Source organism: Hemiscyllium ocellatum, chromosome 19 (assembly GCF_020745735.1).
Source record: "Hemiscyllium ocellatum isolate sHemOce1 chromosome 19, sHemOce1.pat.X.cur, whole genome shotgun sequence".
Taxonomy (NCBI): domain Eukaryota; kingdom Metazoa; phylum Chordata; class Chondrichthyes; order Orectolobiformes; family Hemiscylliidae; genus Hemiscyllium; species Hemiscyllium ocellatum.
In genome coordinates, this window is record NC_083419.1 from 61389984 (window position 1) to 61409069 (window position 19086).

A 19086-nucleotide genomic window follows, 5' to 3' on the forward strand; every position below is an offset into this window, starting at 1 on the left:
TTTGCATTCTTATGCTCTGATCAACGTAATGTAAAATAATCTTCCTTAATCCATTATTAAATTTCAGAAAAATAATAAAACAGAGCTTATATATGTGTCAATTCTAAATAATAATCTATAACAGAATGATTCTACAACATTGCCTAACGTAATTGGATTTTAATCATAGACCATAAGAAAACCAATGTACTTAACAAATATAGTTCTCTTCATACATTTACATTGTGGAGCTATAAATTAGGATCAGAAACAGAACTACTAACACAGCAGTGCAACATTAATAAATAATCAAGAAACAGAAGACATAATATATTTGGATTTTCAGAGGTGTTTGATAAGGAAGCACACATGAGGCTAAGAACCACACAGCAGGCTACTTAAACACCACGGGCTCTTTTCTTATTAAGACAATGTATTAGCATGGATAGAACATTAGCTAATAAAAGACAGATGGGAGGGGGTATTTTCAGGATGATGAACTGTAACTAGTGGAGTGCCACTAATGGAGGCAAACGATTATGGGTAATCCAATATGGAGGACAGGAAAATAATGTGGCTGTAAGAGCTTTATTTTGAGAAATTTTCAGTCTTGGAGCCGATTTCCTTGAATTACTGTTTTATAAGCTGTTGCATTGCTTTGGAACTTTTAAAAAAAAATCAAAAATAAAAATGGCTGATTTAAAAGAAGGAAGACAGATGAATAGCACTGACCACATGGGCAGTAATCCCAATGAAGAAAGAAACCTACACTTTGTCTGGCGAGGCAATAACCTGCACAGACTTTGCTGTCTGTTTTCAAGTACCTCTGTACATTTGAGTTGGTTCTAAAGAAAAATAAACGAACAGCGAAATTCAGAGTTAACCTTGGAGACACCTGTGTTAGCTCACAGCAGGGAGCAACTAAGCGGCTTTTTAAAAGTGTAATCTTACTGGCTTTCTTTTGTAATTCCACAACAGTGAGTAGAGTGGGTTCTTTTTTTAATTCCAGGCTGCTAGAGATTCTTGATTAAATACAAATACTCAGCTATCTGGAGCAATATTTGTAGAGCAGTAAGACTTGTGCTAATTTCTAGGTCTGTTGATTGTTCAGGAGCAAAGATGGCCTTTAGTAAGAGTGATGCATTCTTCCTGTTGGATGTGGGAGATTAGGGAGAGTTTCCACGTTACTGACGATTCTGTTTGCAGGAAGTATGTTTGGTTGAGAATCCTATCGGTAGCACAGATTGGTTGGAATGGCAGTTAGAGGCAATTAGGAATTTACAGGAGCTAGGGGGTGCGATGGATGGCAGTTGCAGGGAGGGAGATAAACTGAAAATACAGTCAGGTAGATAAGTGACCTCAGGGAAAGATAGGAGGAAGGCAGATAGTACAGGAGTCACCTGCAGCTATCCCCATCTCAAACTAACATGCTGTTCTGAAAAACATAGGGGGTGATAGACTCGCAAGGGAATGTAGCACTGACAGCCAGATTTCTGGTACTGGTACTGGCTCAAATGTAACAAGGGGTGTGCCCAGGTTCCAAACAGTCAATTGTGATCGGAAACTCTCTAGTTAGAGATACAGACAGGTGATCCTGCAGCTGACAGCAAGACATCGGAAAGGTGTGTTACCTCCCTGGAGCTAGGATCAATGATATTTTGGATAGAGTACAGAATAACTCAGAGTAGCAGGACCAGCCGGAGGTCATTTTACACATTGGAACCAACAACATGGAAAATTGAGTCTCACAAACTTGATTGAATTTTTTGGTGTAACAAAGAGGAGGGCAGAGTGGTGGATGTGATCTATGTGGACTTCAGTAAGGCATTCGACAATGTTCTTCATGGCAGACTGATTAGCAAGGTTAAATCACACAGAATAGAGGGAGAACTAGCTATTTGAATATAGAACTGGCTTGAAGGTAGAAGACAGAGTGGTGGTGGGAGTGTTGCATTCCAGATTAGAGGCCAGTGACCAGTGGTGTGCAACAAGGATCGGTGCTGGATCCACTGCTTTTTGTCATTTATATAAATGATTTGGAGAAGTCAGAATTGCAGATGCTGGAGATCAGAGTCGAGAGTGTGGTGCTGGAAAAGCACAGCAGGTTAGGTAGCATCTGAGGAGCAGGAGAATCGACGCTTCGGACATAAACCCTTCATCAGAATTCCTGACGAAGGGCTTACGTCCGAAATGTTGATTTTCCTGCTTCTCGGATGCTGCCTTACTTGCTGAGCTGTTCCAGCACCACACTCTCGATATAAATAATTTGGATGTGAACATATATGGTATGATCAGTAACTTTGCAGCTGACATCAAAATTGGAGGTGTAGTGGACAGCGAAGGTGGTTATCTCAGAGTACAACGAGATCTTGATCAGATGGGCCAATTGGCCAAGGAATGCCAATTTAAGGAGTTTAATTTCGATAAATGTGAGGTGCTGCATTTTGGAAGGTAAATCAGAGCAGGTCTTATCCATTTAATGGTAAGGTCCTGGGCAGTGTTGCTGAACAAAGAGACCTTTGCAGATTCATTGTTCCTTGAAAGTGGACTCACTGGTAGATGGGATAGTGAAGGGGTTTGGTATGCTTTCCTTGACTGGTCAATGCATGGAGGATAGGATTTGGGAGGTCATGTTGCACTATATAGGACATTAATTAGGCCACTATTGGAATACTGTTTGCAATTTTGATCTCCAAGGATGTTATGAAACTTGAAAGGGTTCAGAAAATATTTACAAGGATGTTGCCAGGGTTGAAGGGCTTGAGCTATAGGGAGAGGCTGAGTAGACTGGGGCTGTTTTCCCTGGAGTGTTGGAGACTGCGGGAGGACCTTATAGAGGTTTAGAAAATCATAAGGGACATGGTTAGGGTAAACAAATAAGGTCGTTTCCCTGGGACGGAGGAATCCAAAACTCAAGGGCATAGTTTAAGGTTAGGGGATTAAGATTTAATAGGGGCCTAAGGGGAAACCTTTTCCACAGAGGAAGTGGAGGCGGCTGATACAATTACAATATTTGAAAGGCATCTGGATGAGTTTATGAATAGGCAGAGTTGAGGGATATGTACCAACATATGCTGGCAAATAGGACGAGATTAATTTTGGATATCTGGTCAGCATGGATGGATTGAACTGAAAAGGTTCCTTCTATTCCTATATGTTACGGCCTTATGAAAGGAATGTTCTTATACTAATTTCCTGAATACATTAAGGGACCCATTTTGAAAGATATATGAAGAAAATATTCTAAAATGGCACATTAAATGCACTTAAAATAACTTTCATCAATAAAGCCAACCTCAGCATTATAGATTCCACCCCCCCCCCACCCTCACATTATTTGATAAATGTCTTTGATTACATTCACCCATTTATTTTCTACTGGTCAGCACTAATTGTAATTACATTAGCTAGAAAGGAAAAAGCAAGACCTATAAACCTATTTAATTTTAAATTTGGACTGTGTATTAAGGTAATCTCAATCGATGACTCTCATGACCTGAAAAACTTATCAAAGGTACTAATACATAAATTTTAGTTGGTAGCTTCACATTTTACAGCCTAATTGGTCAAAGCAATTCCCTACCCTAACAAAAAAGGCCGAGAAATCTTCAAAAACAGCAAGAAAAACAAAACTTTAAGATAAATACCAATACTTAGGAGGTTACATGGTTCCACTTGGAAAATGTTTTTTTAAATACAAAAAAAACTATCAAGCCAAGGTTTAACTCCCTCAAGGACAGCATTATTTTCCCAACATGTATGGAGTCTGCTGCTTTTGGATTTACCACATTAAAAAGGTTCCTGCAGAGATCTCAAAATCAGTATAAAACATTTCATCTTGCACATACATATCATTTTCAGTTTCTTCACCTTAGCTTTCTACAAGTTTTACATGGAATGTTGGCTCTGCATCGGTAAATAATGGTAACTTCCTCCAGCATTGTATATTCACTACAAACCCATTTTGAGATAACTGTAACTACAGGGCTTTGTAGATGCTTCTGAGATGCACAACTTTAAATGACCACAAACTGCCAATGTTTTAACAAGATATTTGCATCATCGATAGTCACTTGTGAGGAGCCAGCAGACTGGAGGCTGGCTAACATGGTTCTACTATTTAAGAAAGGTGATAAAGGCAGGCCAGGGAATTATAGACCAGTGGGCGTGACATCGGTGATGAGCAAGTTGTTGGAGGAAACCCTGAGGGACAGGAATCACATGTATTTGGAACGGCAAGGACTGATTAGGGATAGTCAATATGGCTTTGTGCGTGGGAAATCATGTCTCACAAACATGATTGAGTCTTTTGAAGAAGGAAGAAAGAGGACTGATGAGGGCTGGGCGGTAGACGTGAGCTATATGGACTTCAGTAAGACGTTCAACAAGGTTCCCCTGGGAGACTGGTTAGCAAGGTTAGATCTCAAGTAATACAGGGAGAACGAGCCATTTGGACACAAAACTGGCTCGAAGGTAGAAGACAGAGGGTGGTAGCGGAGGGTTGCTTTTCAGACTGGAGGCCTGTGACCAGTGGAGTGCCATAGGATCAGTGCTGTGTCCACTAATTTTCGTTATTTATATAAATGATTTGGATGTGAGTATAAGAGGTACAGTTAGTAAGTTTGAAGATGGCACCAAAATTGGATGTGTAGTGGACAGCAAAGAAGGTTACCTCAGAGTACAATTGGATCTTTATGGGCCGACAGGTTGAGGACTGGCAAATGGAGTTGAATTTAGATAAACGTGAGGTGCTGCATTTTTGGAAAGGCAGGACTTAGCAGGACTTATACCCTTAATGGTAAGGTCCTCGGGAGTGTTGCTGAACAAAGAGACCTTGGAGTGCAGGTTCATAGTTCCTTGAAAGCAGAGTCACAGGCAGACAGGATAGTGAAGGCAGCATTTGGTATGCTTTCCTTTATGGGTCAGAGTGTTGAGTACAGGAGTTTGAGGTCATGTTGTGGCTGTACAGGTCATTGGTTGGAATATTGCATGCAATTCCGGTCTCCTTCCTATCAGAAGGATGCTGCGAAATTTGAAAGGATTCAGAAAAGATTTACAAGGGTGTTACCAGGGTTGGAGGGTTTGAGCTATCGGGAGAAGCTGAATACGCTGGGGTTGTTTTTTCCTAGAGCATCGAAGGCTGAGAGGTGACCTCAGAGGTTTATAAAATCATGAGGGGCATGGATAGGATAAATAGAAAAGGTATTTTCCCTAGGGTGGGGGGTGGGAGTGGGGTGGGGGTGGGAGAAAGAGTGGTTAGCACTGCTGCCTCACAGCGCTAGAGACCCGCATTCAATTCCCGCCTCAGGCAACTATCTGTGTGGAGTTTACACATTCTCCCAGTGTCTGCGTGGGTTTGCTCCGGATGCTTCGGTTTCCTCCCGCAGTCCAAAAATGTGCAGGTTAGTGAACTGGCCATGCTAAATTGCCCATAGTGTTAGGTGAAGGGGTAAACGTAAGGGAATGGGTCTGGGTGGGTTGCTCTTCAGAGGGTCGGTATGGACTTGGTTGGGCCAAAGGGCCTGTTTCCAAACTGTAAGTAATCTAATCTAATCTAAACTAAACTAAACTAAACTAAACTAGAGGGCATAGGTTTAAGGTGAGAGGGAAAAGATACAAAAGGGATCTAAAAGGCAACTTTTTCATGCAGTGAGTGATGTATGTATGGAATAAGCTGCCAGAGGAAGTAGTAGTGGTGGAGGCAGGTACAATTACAGCATTTAAAAGGCATCTGGGTGGGTATATGAATAGGTAGGGTTTAGAGGGACATGGGCCAAGTGCTGGCAAATGGGACTAGATTAGATCAGGACATCCAGTCGGCGTGGATGAATTGGACCAAAGGGTCTGCTTCTGTGGTGTACATCTCTATAATCCTACTACAATCAGTCCTGCCCAACAACCATTTACAAAACATTTCATTGCTGGCCTCTGGACTTCCTAGTAGATATAATGCTTAGTGTGATCTGATTCTGAATTAAATGTTCCAGGGAGCTTCCAATGCCAATGCAGTATTACTAATTTCAGCAGAGCAACCTTGAATGCCTTTTGGTTCAAGAGGGAAGATGTGACAATTGTCTGTCTTACTGACCATAAATTATCCAATTCTCACAGTCCATGAAGTAAAAAAAAAGTAGAAATTAGGTCAAGTCAGTGGAATTATCAAGCTGTGGTCACTTTAGATTTCTACTCTGCTCGAGCAATAATCTCTGCATTTACTCTGTGATAAAATGGAATGGTGTTTTCCAGCTGCCTTTAACATCAAATCTATGCTTGCCCTCTTATGCTTTGATTGATGCAAACCATTCTGTGATGCCAATTGCCAAGATCAATAAACAAGTTTACAACTGCAATGTTTCCTCTGCATTATACCTATGCAAAGATTTCAAACAAGAACCTGCCCTCAGTGGAAGCCACATACTTTTATGCAGATGGTTTCTCCTTGCCATCTTTCTTCTCAAACCTTCCAGATGATCTACATGAAGACATTTTTATTTAAATCTCACTGCAAGGGCACAAACCTGAGAAACACAACATGTCACCAATGACATAATATCAATCATTGCGCATGTGTGCATTTGTAGATGATAAAGATGGCAGCACTTTGGTGGTCCAATTCAGCATTCTTTTAAAGATCTGGGATGCTGGAAAATTTCAGCAAGTTATATGAATAGGAATGTATTTGACAGCTTCTCGGCAAAATTAAAAATATTTCCAGTTGATTACAGTTTCACCTCATCTACATTCAACTCACTGAGTCATCAGTGAAACTGGCTCAAAGCGAGAAATTATTACATACAATTGCTGTTCATACTCTATTCGTTGCGAGATGTCAAGTCATTCAGAATGGGCACGTGACTAGAATACTAGCAAATTCAAGTTATTTGATGCAATGCAAGTTCAGCCAAACAATCCCTATAAGTTTTGATTATATTGCTCCGAACGTTCAGAACTTGATAATTTAAAAAATGTCATTTTGAAAGCACTATGGTTTTGCCACACTACAAAGGCTTTCTTAACGAAGGGAAGACAGATCCAACAGATATTACGCCAACCCTACTATCCTCAGAACCAGACATTTCAAACTTGAAACTCCAGACTCTGATTTCTCAGAGTTTAGTTGCACAAAAGGTATCCCATTTTGATGAGCATTATGAATCCCCATGAAATATCCTTTTCCGCTTTGCCTGTTATACCATCCCAATAAGTACATGGTTACAATAGGCCATCAGGCTTCTAACTTAGTATCATCAGGCCAATTAGATTACTTACTTAGATTAGAGGAGATTACTTACAGTTTGGAAACAAGCCCTTCAGCCCAGTAAGTCCATACCGACCCTCCGAAGAGCCACCTGGACCCATTTCCCTATGTTTACCCCTTCACCTCACACTTTTAACACGGCCAATCCACCTAACCTGCACATTTTTGGATTGTGGGAGGAAACCGGAGCACCCGGAGGAACCCATGCAGACACGGGGAGAATGTGCAAACTCCACACAGACAGTTGCCTGAGACGGGAATTGTACGCGGGTCTCTAGCGCTGTGAGGCAGCAGTGCTAACCACTGAGCTACTGTGCCGCCCAGTTGACATCAATAGCTTCAAAGTGGATACTCTCACATTTACCATAGTTTTGCTCATTCATTTAATCTACCAATAATGGTTTGTCATTACATTTCTATTTACACTGTTTGCAACACTGCCTGTCTTGGACGTACTTGGATATGTGCCAAGATAGCATCATAACTTACAAGGGTGGTGAGGTCAAGGGTTGGGTATTTGAAGTGGATGATGAGAGCTGACTTGAAGGACAGGAAAAATGAAACATGATCAGGAAACAGAGAACTATTAACAATGTTAAATTACTTGTCAGCCAGGAAGAAAAGTGGGCAGCTTATTGAGAATAAGGTTGAAAGAGTAGGATGAACCTCTAGACATGGAAAAAATATATGTAGAAGCAAAGAGAAAGAAACTAGATAAAGATGCAAGTTTGGGTAGAGTGGGGGAAACAGAATAGAATGTTTGGTCTGACTGGTGAGGGGTAAAAAGGAAGTGGTACAGCTGACAAGATGATCTTAAGTTTGGAAGCAAGTGGTCCATGAGATTCTTGGAGGTAAAACCGAGAGAAAGAAGACAAAGGTATTTAAGAGTAGAATTTGCAGAAGAGGCCAAGGGTTACCTTTAATTCAAAAGTGCAGAGGTTTTGCTAAACTTACAAGGCATGAGTCAGACCTCAGCTGGAATACTGTGAACAGTTTTAGGCCACTGATCAAAAACAATGTATATTGGCATCAGATGTAGTCCAGAGAAGGTTCTGGATGATCCTGGGTGTGGAGCAAATCTCTTAACAAGAGGGACTAGAGTAGTTTGGGCCTGTGCTCACTCAAAGTTAGAAGAACGACAGGTGGCTGACTTGAAAGGTATAAGTTTCTTAGGCAATTTGGCAGGGTGGATGCAGAAGGTTTGTTTCCCATTGTGGGAGGTCGCAAATTTTATGAAGAGGAATTTCTTCTCTCTGAGGCTAGTGAATCTGTGGAATTCTTCACTGCAAATTCTTCACTATCAAGGTTGGGCCATTAAGTGCCCTGCGGGGCTGAGAAAGACATTTGGTTATTAAGGGAATCAAGGGTTATGGGGAAAAAAGGCAGGAAAAACGGAGCTGAGAATTATCAGATCAGCCACGATCTTATTGAACAGCAGAGTGGACTCGATGGACTGAGCAGTCTGCTTTTCTCCTACACGTTTATATTCCAGGATTACCCTGGAATACCAACCAAGTTTTACAGATGACAGCAAGACCAGGTGGTGCTTTTACGTGGTCAGCCAGATTTGGCAGCCAACAATTCAAGCAGCTATACAGCGTGTGTCTGTTGGGCTTGCGGAAGCAGAGATGGGGACCATTTCAGGGGACTAGCCAGGCTGACATAATCAAGATTTCAACATGCAAATCCAGAGAGAAACCACTACCATCTGAACTAAGTTATCACATGAAATAAAACTACGATTCTGTGCACCACTCCAAGACAACATGCTCCAGGAAGAGGAAAGCCTAAAAAAGGAGGAAAGCCCAGGAAAGAATTGAAAACAGATTTTTTAAAAAATCTGCATCAACCTTCAAGTAGTAACTGACAGTTTGGATTGTGGATTCCATACTTTGCATGGAAAGTAATATTTAAATATTACATTAATATCAATGGTACTGTCCCAGAAGAGCACTTACCTTCACAAAATAACAATCATAAAAGATTAAATTTCAAAACCCTTATTATACAAAGCAAGTAAAAAGGGATTAAAAATGAAACATGAATCTTTAAACACTAATCCTCAACTCTTTAGTCATCCCCCTTTTCCAATCATCCCAAAAATTGAATTAATCAGCCCTGCTCTTGTACCCCTCATATCAATTCTTCCACATTACAATTTTCATCCAAAGAACTATAGCAAGTATTTAAGCAAGAAAAAAAAAGACACTTGTTGCTTATATAAATATCTGGATTAACCTTACAAATGTAAGCTTAGTCCTTTTTACAAATTGTGCATTCAGTGTACATTCCTGCTGACCTGTTATTGATTTGAAAATGAGCTATCATTCTATAATTCCACAGTTGCTTCCAAGCTTCTATTATCACAGCCAATTTTCTACCTTAATTTTGGTTAATACTACCCTGAGTAGAATTTTACTTCAGTACAATTGGTGATCACTTTTGCTGGAGAAAATAATCACTGCTGAGGGAAAAAAAAATTATACTTCAATCTTGTACGCATCAGATTCAGGGCCAAAAGGACTACAGTGTACTTTTTTTAATTGAAAGACTGATGGTAATGATTACAAAAGGAGGTAATATATTAAGTCAATACAACAAACACATTATATTATAAACTTCTGTAATAGCAAAGGATAACTCACCTTAGGACTTTTAGGGTTCCTTGCAGTTTGAATTAAAAGTTCTTCACCCATTCTCTCTCTGTAATTAAGAATGTTAATAACCAGTGTTGTAAAAGATTTCAAATGTAATTTAGACCAATAAAACATAATTGTGAGAACTTGAATCATTGATAGTTGCTGCAGGTTGGGGGTGGGGCGGCACTGGTGTGTGTGTGTGTGTGTGTGTGTGTGTGTGTGTGTGTGTGTGTTCAACTTCCTATCACTCACATGATGAATTTGTTAATTGAAAACTTGTCTGTAAGTGGGGTTGGAATAATACCATTATCATGTAACAACTAAAAGTAGTCTACTTCGACAAATAGTGGCCTTGTTTGAAAGCAGTGCAGGTCAATGAGTTTCTTAATTTTATTACTTCATTCTTTAGAATGCTGATTGTATTAACAAACAATATTTTTGAATTTAGCTTTAAGATTTATAATATTTACGATTTAGAGTACAAAAGATTTTAAACATGCTCAAGAAAGTTACTAATTTTCATTTTGAAGGCTTTCACACATACAAAGTCAGCAACATATACTGGGCCTTGTTCAGAATGTTGAAAAAAAATGAAATTCACACATTAGGTGATAGTCTGACATGTTTGTTTGCAAGTACAAGCATTCGGAACACTGCTCCTTCATCAGGTAGCTAGTGGAGCAGGATCACAGGACACAGAATTTATAGTAAAGAATTAAATGTGTCATACAACTGATGCCATGTATTGAACAAACCTAGATTGCTGTTGTCTTTAAAATCACTTCGAATGCGATTATGGTTTACAGGTTTCAATTCATTCATATGTGAATGCCAGAACTACTTCCAAGTCACATTCCTGAGATAATTTAAGGTTTTATACAAAAAGGTGACATCACAGCTCAGAAATGCATGAAAGGTGTGAGGTTTGAGAGTCAGTCTGTATCGCAACATTGAATCAGACTGGTTCAATGTCCAAAATAGGAATTAATAAAAGGTCACATGGACTTACTGTCTACAGATTGTGTGCTTTTTGAACAAAACAGAATGTCAATGAAAATGCAAATTCACCCCACAGACACGTGTGTGAGAGAGTGTGGAGAGTGAGGAGAGAGAGTGAGGGAGAGAGTGAGGAGAGAGAGTGAGGGAGAGAGTGAGAGAGAGAGTGAGAGAGAGAGTGAGAGAGAGAGTGAGAGAGAGAGTGAGAGAGAGAGTGAGAGAGAGAGTGAGAGAGAGAGTGAGAGAGAGAGTGAGAGAGAGAGTGAGAGAGAGAGTGAGAGAGAGAGTGAGAGAGAGAGTGAGAGAGAGAAAACTCTCTCTCAGCCACACACACACGTTCCCACAGTCTTATGCTCTGCCACACTTCAGCACCCACTCAATTACACACATACACACACAAATATAAGTCCAAGAGGTGAATTTGCATTTGCAGGTACATTTATTTTGTTGAAAAAGCACACAATATGCAAGCAGTCATTCCATGTGACACTTCTTCAATTCCTACTTTAGAAATAGAATCAATCTAACTCAAGGTTGGGATACAGACAGATTCTAACCTCACACCTTTAATGCACTTCTGAGCAGAGATGTCACTTTTTCTAAATAAAACCTTAAGTTATCTCAGGAATGTGACTTGGAAGTAGTTCTGGCATCCTTGTACTAATGAATAGAAACCTGCAACCATAAATCACTTTCTAAGTTATTAAAGACTTAACAGCATTCTAGGTTTGTTTAATACATTGCATCAGTTATTTGACACTGATCTTTTACTCTAAATTCTATGTCCTATGATCCTGCTCCACTAGCTACCTGACGAAGGAGCTCTGAAAGCTAGTACTTCCAAATAAACCCCAGTCCAACACCGGCACCTCTATACTATGGAGAAAAAAAAAATAGGAAATTTTTGATGGCATATTTTGCCTAAAATTCCTGGAAGTCCCTTGCACCTAAAAAAGTATCCACAAATATCCAGACCAGTAGTTCAATTCTTGAAGTGAAACCCCAATGGCATTTTCATACATGAAAACTTTATAGCTTCACCAATCATTCGATTTTCTTGCGTTGGTAATGCACAAGAACTTGGGAATTTGTGGAGAAGGGAGAGATTGCTGTACTCTAAGTGCCAGCTTTTTCCTCCATTCCAAAACTCGCTAAAGACCACTTCAGGGTAATTATGACAGTTGGAACCTACAACTCGACCATTGAAAAGGCAATATCAGAAGTTTCTTGACCTGCACTTTTCCATGACCTATTGCATGGCTTTGCAACACTGATCAACTGGAGGATTTTTTAAAAAGTAAAAAATTTAGGCAAAAGCAATATCCTTAAAAAATATTCCCTGTAAATAACTACTCTGCATGGACATTATAGACAATTGTTAAGGTGATGGGACAAAGCTCTTGCATTCTAGCCCAAAACATGATATTGCAAGTCTGGTATGTTTAAATATCATGGTAGGGTTCTAATCAGGATCCTGTAAAGGACAACTTGACGATTCATTCCAAATCATCTGCGATGGTCATTTTGGTCTGTGCCTGATGCAAAAAATTAGGTAGCGTTTCTCATTCAACTGCCAAAATATGCTTCAAAATATGTAGCTGGATGCATTTATATTTGGAATGCACACACCATTTCCTCACTGAAAGCTTCTGGACCCCATGGGTCCAGTTTTATCCCACTCCAAACCCATTAACTTACAGGAAGTACAATTGGGCCACCAATGCCCTTTTGAAACTAGCTATCAGCAGTGATTGAACTGCTGGAATAAATTTTTTCTTGTGAACGATGATGCATCCAATGCATGGTGTCCTTCACTATATCATTTTCACTGTGGTATTGAAGTCATTTGTCCAGTGGTCCGCAACACAGGTTTCTTTAAAAATAAATCAAGTGAGGCAGGGTTGAAGGCTTTAGGTTTAAGTTAGCTAGCTGCAAGGTTTAAGTTTTCTGGCTTCAATATAATTGCAACAATGGTGCGTTGGGCAGTATAATTCAAACGGTCATCAAAATCATCTAATCATCATACAAAAGCTCTTCATGAACATTGCTGGAAATAAGATTCTCCAAGTTACTGATTTTGATACAAATATATTAATATTAAAAGCTAACACTGGACAAGAAGCATTCAGCCTGTTTCACCAGGACAGGTCATTTTATTTATATTTAGATTTTAGCAATATTTATCCAAACAGTGTAATTTCAGCCTGGTCTGTCCTTACCATAACTTCATAATTGCAATATGACAAACTAACAGAAAATCAGCCTACTTTTGAACCATGTTTCTTTCAATGAACTGGCATATGTACTAACAGTGGGACGTCCCAAAATGCCTGTGCTAATCACAAGTAACGAACCAAGGCTTCTGAATTTTGGGCAGTTTATAATAAGCAAAGAAATCTAAAAGCAAACTTACTTCAGTATTTTTTCCCAAGGCTCACTTTCATAAAAGGCATGGCTCCAGCCCATTTTCATTGTTCCAACTATGACATTCTGCTTGAATACATCAGTTCCCAGTTTCCGGTACATTTCCTCACAATCATCCAGTGCAATTTGAAAAAATCCCAACATGAATGCCAGTATAGCACCTGGAATAATAATTTTTAAATCAATACAAGTCCATTTACATGACAAAAATTACCTGACTCTACAGACAGGTGTTAACCTACCCACCAAATTAAAGTTGGGCTTTTATCGAATTGTACAACAGTGCGATAACTGGTGGTGGAAGCAATCCGAGTAATCAGGATTAGCACAAGTTCGACATTAGCTTGAATGCTATGCTGATCACAATGTACCGGCACCAAGATGCTAAATGAGCTTATTGATAATTTGGCACTCACTATTAGAGTTAAGAAGTACTCTTGCTAAGAATTGGATGAAGTAGTTGCTTACCAGTTGTAGGTCAGATAACACAAGATCCACAGCTACACACGTTAGGACACGGGGTAAACCCTCTGCTTAATTTTAAACCAGCAACACAAAAGGTTTATCCCATGCAGTAATCTGTAAAAGTTCAACTGCCCAAGAACTAAGTAAAAATTAACAACTTTATTTCTTATAAGTTTAACAGAGAGTAATTAACAACTTACAATTCCTTTCTCTAACCTTTTTTTTTAAACTTTCTCTTCTATAATACCAGTCCACTAAAACTCCCAATTAAGATTTACAGAAAAATCCAAATTTTAAAACCAGCCAGCGGTCGAATCTTCTCTTTACCTTTGTCGGTAGATTGGCTCTCCAGGTCATTATTGGAGCTTTTCTCTGTACAAACTCCTCCTCTAGACAAGTACCTCTCAGAGTTCTGACTAGCAGTCTACAGCTGTTGGTCTGGTGGCAGCTCTCCTCCCAACTGTTCAATTTTCCCCGGTCTTTTACCCTAAAGCATCAGATTGAGCATTGGCTTTTAAGACTGTCAATATACTCAATTCACACTTGATTGGAATTTGGTATTTTGCGGGTATAATTCAAACTAACTGGCCAAATTCAAATCTGTTTAGTCATTTCCAGGCAACTAGCTACCCCAGGAGCTGGAACACATGTTAGTTTGTATTTTATTGAGAATACCTGATGCTCTTACTCTCTTAAAATGTATAGTATACCCACATCTTCATAACACATATACATAACACCTGAGGGCCTCAAAAGGCAAAGGCCCATAAAGGGCAGTGAGAAAATAACGAGACAATCTGGTTGAACAATGTTGTTTGGGGATGACTATTGACCAGAATACTAGACCGTACCTCCTGCTCTTATTCAAATCATGGAAACTGCCCTTTTATTGATTTATTGATCATGACTAAAGATGACACATTTGACAGTGCAACACTCTCTCACATGCTGCATTGAACTGTCAGCCTAAATAATGTACTCTGGTCTCTGGAGTCAAACTTAAACTCAGAATCTTTGCTTTAGAGATAAGCACGCTGCCACTGATCCAACACTGGTGCTCCACGGGAGACCTGTCAACATTGTATTAATAGAACTGAGCACTAATGACACTGGCTGAAGTTTGTGAATTGGATAATTCAATAGATGAAAATTTACTTAGAAGTTCTTCATGCAATCCGAAGAGGACACTTAAACCTATTGAGCATTTGACAAAAAAAGAAACCTGCAATAACAGAAAGTGTCTTGTAATGGGAATGCGAACTAGTCCATTGTGAATGATCACATTTTTACATGTTTAATGATGCTAAGCTCTACGGTAGACATTGAGGATGAAGCAAAACAGTACATTCTGACTCTTGATTGAGCCAATTATGTGGAAAGCTTGAGATACTTCAGACCATTTCATTGCACAATATTAACTAGCGCATTTGGGGGGAAAATAGCTGTGGATTCATGCTAAACTAAGAAGTCCTATTCTGAGGAGACACTTCTCTTTTATGTGACATGAATTTGGCCTAAGCAGAAGGGCAGAAGGACTGCCTTTAAGTCCTGTTGAAGGATTCAACCTCAAAATGGTTTTCAGTAGTGTCAACTGATTTGCCAGAACACCTGGTTGATATTCTTAAACTTATTGCAATATTAAAAGAAAGCCTGTTTAATGTCTGGAGACAAAAATAAGCATACAGAACCGACAGAAGCAAGAAAATATCTAGTCAGCTGGTGTAGTTATTTCATGAGACAAATCTGGAACACAGAGGCTAGTCTGAAACTCATCTGTAAAACTTTACCATTGTATCTGATAAATAGCATTCTTATTTGGATGAGTCTGAGCCCAAGCTTGGAGCATGGAAAACAGATTGGAAAGAATTCAAAAACTTATTAGAAAGTCTGCATACTGAAAGAAATAAAGTCATCAAAAGACTTTCACAACAAAATTAATCTTGTTTGGAACATGATTAAGAATAGATGTGATCTAGTTTTCAAAGTAATGCAAGACTCGAAGTTGAAATCAACATTATTTAAGTTGTATCATGCTTGATGAGCATAGGGTGAAATTCACTTTGTTACAGAACAGGATAAACTTACTTTGACAAAAAAAAATTCCTCAACTCAACCCAACCCTCAAATGATGGATTTGTGAAAAAGCTTCTTAGAAATGACAGCTGATATTGAATCAATTAATATATTTAAAATGGAGTTGAGCTAGTAACCATTGGTGAAGCAGTGAGGGAATGGCAATTTGTGGGGAATGATAGAGATACTGACAGTCCTGCGTGATTTTTAAATAAACAGAGGAGATAAATGAATTTCTCTAAATTAACATATACACTGTTGCTCTGTGAGTAATATTATTATTAAAAGAATAGTCATCGACAAGTTTGATGTTAGCAGACTCTATAAGCTAAAGCATCCTTTGCGGTCACAGACTTCTTCCCCAGTTATCATTGTAGAAAACAGACCCATAAACTTGTACTAAAGTATGATTTTTAAAAATTTGAATATAAAATTACATTATACCCCACAACTAACTGCAAGTATAACTACTGCAGGGCAGAGGGCAAATATTCATCTCCTTAATTAATCAACTTCTACATTCCAAAGATTCTAACTGAAGGCTTATTTAGTTTAACAGGCATCAAAATCTTTGTTAATAAAAGATCATTTTCCATAGAGTGTAGTTAGAACTCATTACATCTATCTTCTCTTATGCTTCATTTTACTCAGATAGGGTCGAGAATCATTGCTGCAATTCTAATGCATTAGACCAGATGGGCATGAATTGTTAACAACCAGTGCCCTCTAGTGTTTATGAAAATCAACTGGTGCACGTATGGTAGAACATAGTTTGCAGATTAACAATTGCAACATGCACTTTTCAGCACCTTTGCATATTAACATGTTCAACATACTTCACAGGGACAATATCAAACAAAATATGATGCCAAGTTGAACATAGTAGGCAATGAAGTAAGTCAAAGAAGAACTTCAAACAGGAAAACGTAGTGAAGAACTAGAGTGAATTTCAGAGCGTAGGGCTTGGCTTCCAGCAGCAGAGCAGTTAAAATCAGGGACATTTAGGAAATCAGAATTAAATGACAGCAGAGATTGTAAAACATTGTTGAAAGAGATTACAGAAATAGGGAACAACAAGCTCATGAAGGGGCTTGCAAAATTTTCATTCTTAATTTTAAAGCACTTCTTGACCAGATAATACGTAATCGGCCAATTTCACTTATTGAACAAAATGTGTAATGGGTGAACAGGATTTGGTGAGAGTTGAAATTTTCATGCAAAGCATTGAATTATTTGTAAATAGTTACATTATTTCAAGGGAGACTTATTGGTGAAATATAGTTATCGGCTAGAAGAGGTGTAACAACTTGTTGGAAAATCAACCAGCACCATCAGATCCATTAAACATTTTCATCCCACAATTCATCTTTTGCAGCATTAACCTCAATTTCTTGAAAGAAGGAATATTAGAACATAGAACAATATAGCACAGAACAGGCCCTTCGGCCCACGATGTTGTGCTGAACATTTGTCCTAGCTTAAGCACCTATCCATGTACCTATCCAATTTCCGCTTAAAGGTCACCAATGATTCTGACTCTGCCACTCCCACAGGCAGCGCATTCCATGCCCCCACTCCTCTCTGGGTAAAGAAGCTACCCCTGACATCCCCCCTATGCCTTCCACCCTTCATCTTAAATTTATGTCCCCTTGTAACACGCTGTTGTACCCGGGGAAAAAGTCTCTGACTGTCTACTCTATCTATTCCCCAATCATCTTATAAACCTCTATCAAGTCACCCCTCATCCTTCACCGTTCCAATGAGAAAAGGCCGAGCACTCTCAACCTATCCTCGTACGACCTATTCTCCATTTCAGGTAACATCCTGGGAAATCTCCTCTGCACCCTCTCCAAAGCTTCCACATCTTTCCTAAAATGAGGCGACCAGAACTGCACACAGTACTCCAAATGTGGCCTTACCAAGGTCCTGTACAGCTGCAAAATCACCTCATGACTCTAGAATTCAATCCCTCTGCTAATGAACGCTAATACACCATAGACTTTCTTACAAGCTCTATCCACCTGAGTGGCAACTTTTAAAGAGCTATGAACATAGACCCCAAGATCCCTCTGCTCCTCCACCTTACTAAGAACCTTACCGTTAACCCTGTATTCCACATTATTTTTGTCCTTCCAAAATGGACAATCTCACACTTGGCAGGGTTGAACTCCATCTGCCACTCCTCAGCCCAGCTCTGCATCATATCCAAGTCCCTTTGCAACCGACAACAGCCCTCCTCACTCTCCACAACTCCACCAATCTTCGTATCATCTGCAAAATTTACTGACTCACCCTTCGACTCCCTCTTCCAAGTCATTAATAAAAATTACAAACAGCAGAGGACCCAGAACTGATCCCTGCGGAACTTCACTTGTAACTGGGCTCCAGGCTGAATATTTACCATCTACCACCACTCTCTGACTTCGACCGGTTAGCCAGTTCTCTGTCCAACTGGCCAAATTTCCTACTATCCCATGCCTCCTGACTTTCCGCATAAGTCTACCATGGGAAACCTTATCAAATGCCTTACTAAAATCCGTGTATACTACATCCACTGCTCTACCCTCATCCACATGCTTGGTCACCTCCTCAAAGAATTTAATAAGACTTGTAAGGCAAGACCTCCCCCTCACAAATCCGTGCTGGCTGTCCCTAATCAAGCAGTGTCTTTCCAGATACTCATAAACCCTATCTCTCAGTACCCTTTATTACTTTGCCTACCACCGAAGTAAGACTAACTGGGCTGTAATTCCCGGGGTTATCCCTATTCCCTTTTTTTGAACAAGGGCACAACATTCGCCACTCTCCAGTCCCCTGGTACCACCCCTGTTAACAGTGAAGACAAAAAGATCATTGCCAACGGCTCTGCAATTTCCTCTCTTGCTTCCCACATAATCCGAGAATATATCCAGTCAGGCCTGGGGGACTTGTCTATCCTCAAGTTTTTCAAAATGTCCAACACATCTTCCTTCCTAACAAGTATCTCCTCTAGCTTACCAGTCTGTTTCATACTCTCCTCTTCAGCAATATGGTCCCTCTCATTTGTAAATACTGAAGAAAAGTACTCATTCAAGACCTCTCCTATCTCTTCCGACTCAATACACAGTCTCCCAATACTGTCCTTGATGGGGCCTACCCTCGTTCTCGTCATTCTCATGTTTCTCACATATGCATAAAAGGCCTTGGGGTTATCCTTGATCCTACCCGCCAAGGATTTTTCATGCCCTCTCTTAGCTCTCCTAATCCCTTTCT

At 39.6% G+C, this 19086-nt stretch overlaps 1 protein-coding gene across 2 annotated transcripts in view; it reads right to left on the reverse strand.

Moving 5' to 3' along the window:
• Positions 1-19086, reverse strand: part of pnpla8 (patatin-like phospholipase domain containing 8) — a 79918-nt gene that overhangs the window by 31126 nt on the left and 29706 nt on the right. For both annotated transcript variants that reach the window (XM_060839494.1, XM_060839495.1), the window contains 2 exons: positions 13286-13457; positions 9883-9940 (listed from right to left, as the gene is read on the reverse strand). In XM_060839494.1, the coding sequence (XP_060695477.1) occupies positions 9883-9940; positions 13286-13457 (230 nt within the window). The remainder of the gene's footprint in view (positions 1-9882; positions 9941-13285; positions 13458-19086) is intronic.